Here is a 4826-nt window from a genome sequence, read left to right as displayed (position 1 = left end):
AGAACATATTCTCATTCTTAAATGTTGAGTGAGAAATAACCACACCATAATGAGAGAACGCGTGTTTGAGAGCGATCAATAAGCATTTCGCCTCGACTTCTGCCTCACCAAAAAGGGTTTTATGAAATTGCACTCAAAAGACGTACTTTTATGGTTCTCACATGTGTGCAAGTAGGAGTGAAGAGAGAAATCCTGCAACACGTTGAATGGTGGGAAGGACAACTTCCGAAATATTTTAAAAACCCACATCTTTTAACATTTTGAAAAACCATTTTTCTGACGATCTCTAAGAAAGGAAATCAACCATTATTATCGAGGATGAGATTACTTACTCGCCTTCACATCCGATTGCAATGATGATAACACCACTCTCACGACATCCAATAGAAACGTCTTCCACTCCTCGTCTTCATCTTCTTGGTCTTTGTGTTCGGCTTCAACTATGACGATAAACACTTGAACTTCGCAATTCCTTGACAATTTGTAACTTTCTTCCTCAAAATCCTTGTCGCTTGAAACTACCTTATAGATTTTCCTTCCCCACGGCTTATTAAATAAAAGATAAAAACAAAAATTTCTCTTGTCATCATTTTTTTTTCTTTTTTCATTTTTTTTCTTCTTTTTTTATTTTTTTTCATTTTTTTTTCATTTTCCAATTTTTTTTTATAAAGACAAGAGAAATAAAATACAAAACAAAGTGAAAATAAAACAAACCATAGACGTGGGAAAAGTACTTTACGTCTTGATTCTTCACAACTTGTATCATCTCGAAATCATAAACTTCAATAATTCTCACCTTTTGCTTTTCTTTGCTTTTGTAAATAAGTCTTCAACTTGGATATAAAATTATGCTCCTTATATGTGAGTCTTCAACATGTATATATAAAAATCCGCTGATTATATGTTGCTTTACTTGGATATGAAATTTACTCTTTTCTTGTTCCATTGCTTGTAAACCTTGAACGTTTTCAACTTTCCTTGTAGATTTTGATGTCGCTCCCTTGTTGATGATGATGGTGATTCTATGGATCTGTTGTTGTCGAGAGAGAGAATGGTGCTAACTGCAAATCGAACTACAAGAAGGAGGCTTTCATCTATAGACGTCACCCTCATGATTGACAAAATTAGCACTCAAGAGACCAAAGAGTAGTGCTTCTATTGGTGGGAGGTTGGGTACCTCACCATTCTACCCGGAATTAACGTACGGTGACACACACTCAAAATAAAGCTCTTTAGTTATTTCTAAAGAAATCTGGTCGGTGCCTCGCATGATATAAATAGGGTAGTCTCCACTAATGATTGATCAACAACTCTAATAATGCATGTCCCCCTGCTCCTAATCTGCATCACCGGCATGATTAAATCCATTATTTAACACTCTAACAAGCAAGAAATCCGAACGTAACTCCCTAACACTTCCAAGTTCAGTTATGTCGGTCAGAATTCTCTATGTAAACATACCTAGAAGTATGCTAGTGACTCTAAAATCTCTAAAAGTTGGAGGTTTTATGCAATTTTTTTTCTTTTTAAATATAGTTAACCACTCCCGCACATTTAAACCTTACATTGTCCTCAATGTAATTGAATCCTCCTAGCAAAGTTAAGGTGGGAAATCCTAACATGATATGGAACAAGAAAAATAAATAAACAAAACAAAATGAAAATAAAAAGTAAAAGGATAATAAATACAAAACCTATGGGTTTCCTCCCATTAAGCGCTTGTTTTAAAGTCGACGGCCCGACTTAGGTCTTGCATGATTCATTATCCCGCATCAATCTCTTTAACGAGAAAACATGATTTCACATCACTTGGGTATCTCATTGTCTCAAAGATATTGAAGTGGATGACCGCACCATCAAACTCCATAGTCAAGGTTTCATTTTGGACATCAATCTTCGTTCTAGCGGTGCTTAAGAATGGTCTACCCAACAGCAAAGGTGTAGACTTCGGAGAGTTCTCATCATTCATGTCTAAGACATAGAAATCGGCCGGGAATACAAACTCATTAACCTGCACCAATATATTCTCAACAATCCCTTTCGGGTAAACATTAGATCGGTTAGCAAGTTCAATAACTACTCCGGTATCTTTAAGATGACCGAGATTTAAAGAATCATAAATCGAGGAAGGCATAACATTAACCGATGCTCCTAAATCTAGCAAAGCTCGAATAAACCTTGTTTTACCAATTGTGCAAGGTATGGTGAAACTACAGGGGTCCTTTAATTTAGGTGGGAGTTTCTTGAGAATGAACTCCAAAGCGTTCTCCCCCATACTCATGACTTCATTCCCTTTCAATCTTTTCTTCTTCATGCACAACTCCTTTAAGAACTTTGCACAACGAGGAATTCGTCGAATAGATTCAATGAGTGGAATATTGACTTGTAATTTTTTAAGGATGTCCCAAATATCCTTGTATTCCAACTCTTTCTTCGACTTAGAAAATCGTCTAGGAAACGGGAGTGGAGTGGTGAAAGTAGGAACCGATTCCTTGGAATTATCCTTCGGTGTGGTTTCTTCTTTGTCTTCGACTAACTCTTCATGCACCTTATCTTGTTGATTTGGTTGCTTCACTTGTTTTCCACTCAACAAGGAAATTGCATTAACACTCTCTCTTGGATTCACAAATGGTTGTGAAGGAATCTTTGTGGATGCTTGATCTTTCAATAGGTTCACATCGGTCGCCAATTGTCACATTTGGGTTTCCAAATCCTTAATGGCCGATTCATTCTTTTGTTGGCTTTTTTGTCTTTGTTGTAACATAGAAGTAAGACCTTGCATGCCTTGCATTAACGCATTGAGCTTGTCATCACTCAAAGAATCACGCTCCTTGACTGTTGTGGTTGGAATTGTTGTTGAGGTTGGAAGCGTGATTTTTGGAAACCACCTTGTTGCACATATGGATTAGGAGCCGCCGCTTGCTTTTTCTCATAAGTAAAGTTAGGATGATCCTTCCAACCGGGATTGTAAGTATTGGAGTATGGATCGTACTTTGGCCTTTGATTTGGATATAAATCATTTACTTGTTCGGTCTCATCATATGAAGGTATGATAACTGCAGCCATCCTTTGCATCATTATCTCCATGTTCCCCATCCTTTGTTCAAGGTATGATGATGAATCACTAACTTCATGCACTCGCCTAAGCATTGGTTCTTCTCTTGTGTAGAATTGTTGCGAGTTCGCCGCCATACTCTCAATCAACTCGGTAGCTTGGGCTACCGTCTTGTTCATTAGTGCACCACCACCCGCGGCGTCAAGAAGAGATCTATCACTTGGGTGGAGAGCTTCGTAGAAGTATTGGAGTATCATGACGTCACTGAATTGATGGTGTGGACATCTTGCCACCAATCTCTTGTATCGCTCCCAACATTCATACAATGACTCTCCCACATTTTGTTTCATCCCACAAATCTCCTTGCGAATTTGAGTATCTTTTGATGCAGGAAAATATCTCTTGAGGAAAAGTTTCTTCATCCCATTCCATGTGGTGATACTTCCGGAAGGCAAATAATACAACCACTCCTTAGCATTGCCCGCCAAAGAGCACGGGAAAGCTTTCAACATTGCTCCATCCGCATTAGTTTCCGGTGGAAGCATGGCCATGGCTATGGTTTGGAAGTCCATAAGATGCTTATTTGGATCTTCATTCACCATGCCATGAAACTTTAGTAACTCTCTAATCAACTCCGGCTTGATATCGAAGGCTGAGTTAGTTTGGATACACCATTGTTGTGTATCGAGCTTGTGAGAAGCTAGATCCTTGAGTGTACGATCATCCATTTCTTCTTCGTCTATATCGGAATCTGCAAACTCACTAGATGAAGAAGGAGGAAGCGGAGTGTTAACCGCTCGAAAGAGGTCCTTTAGTTGAGTGCCGGATCGAAGACGTATACCAATTGGACTCGGTTTTCCCTCTTTAAGCATTCACCAAAGATATAGTACCTGAAACAAGATTCTCGAAAACTAAGTTAGATATGATATAGAATCTAACAAATCAAGAATAAAGCAAAAACAAAAATAAAAATAAAATAACTAAAATCGTCCGCTGCTCCCCGGCAGCAGCGCCAAAATTTGATGCGTGTCATAACCACAACAAATTAATTAATATTTTTCCACCTAATTAACAAGTAATATAGTGTAGTCAAGTTCGTTCCCACGAGGAGAAAGAGTTTTAGTTGTTTAATTGTCACAAAAAGGGGGGTTTGTTTTATAAAGCAAAAGAAAATAAACAAAGCAATTAAAAAGATAAAGTTGAAATCAATAAGAGAGACAAGATCAAGGAATCCTTCTTCGTTGCAAAACAATGATTCAAGTTATGTTTTTCATCCACATGTTGTTAGTCACATATTATCACCAACCGTAGGATAGCAGGTTCGCTTAGCTAACCCCAAAACTCCTTATTTCACTGAGTAACAAGTCCGCTTAGTTATCAGATTCTATTCAAAAGAACCACCTTGAGGTTCGCTTACAAGATGTAATTCCCCGAACGCATTAAGATTTATGAATTTAGGTTTAGTACTAGTAGTTAAACTCGGTTCGCTTGGTCCACTTTCTAGCGTTGTTTTCGCACACAATTGCTCCATGGAATCCCTCCGCAAGGTCTCGTGTTTTCTACTTGTGTAAAGAGTCAAGAAACTATTACTTATCCCCTAACTTTCACTAGCTTTAGATCAAATTAACAAATCAATTTAGCGTGCACTGTAAACAATCTATCAATCAACCATGAATGTATAAACATTCCTATTAGTAAAAACAAACGATAATCATGTGAAAAACTTCAAGGTAGATTTTAAAACAAAAACTCAAATCATGTTAAGAACTAG

General features: G+C 37.7%; 1 protein-coding gene across 1 annotated transcript; it reads right to left on the bottom strand.

Moving 5' to 3' along the window:
- Positions 1-1762: 1762 nt before the first annotated feature.
- Positions 1763-3096, bottom strand: LOC113351541. The gene is made up of 2 exons (XM_026595505.1): positions 3025-3096; positions 1763-2569 (listed from the first exon to the last, which is right to left on the bottom strand). The coding sequence occupies exons 1-2, from the start codon at positions 3094-3096 to the stop codon at positions 1763-1765; spliced, it is 879 nt and encodes a 292-aa protein (XP_026451290.1).
- Between the last annotated feature and the right edge of the window lie 1730 nt (positions 3097-4826).

Source organism: Papaver somniferum, chromosome 2 (assembly GCF_003573695.1).
Source record: "Papaver somniferum cultivar HN1 chromosome 2, ASM357369v1, whole genome shotgun sequence".
Lineage (NCBI taxonomy): Eukaryota > Viridiplantae > Streptophyta > Magnoliopsida > Ranunculales > Papaveraceae > Papaver > Papaver somniferum.
This window is presented reverse-complemented; position numbering and strand designations above follow the sequence as displayed.

What these genes read in the sequence shown, in the direction of transcription:
- LOC113351541 (XM_026595505.1), bottom strand. Translation starts at nt 3,096, where the DNA reads ATGGGGAACATGGAGATAATGATGCAAAGGATGGCTGCAGTTATCATA. An exon ending in CATATGATGAGACCGAACAA is followed by an intron (nt 2,570 to 3,024) that starts GTAAATGATTTA and finishes AAACAAGTGAAG; the next exon opens with CAACCAAATCAACAAGATAA.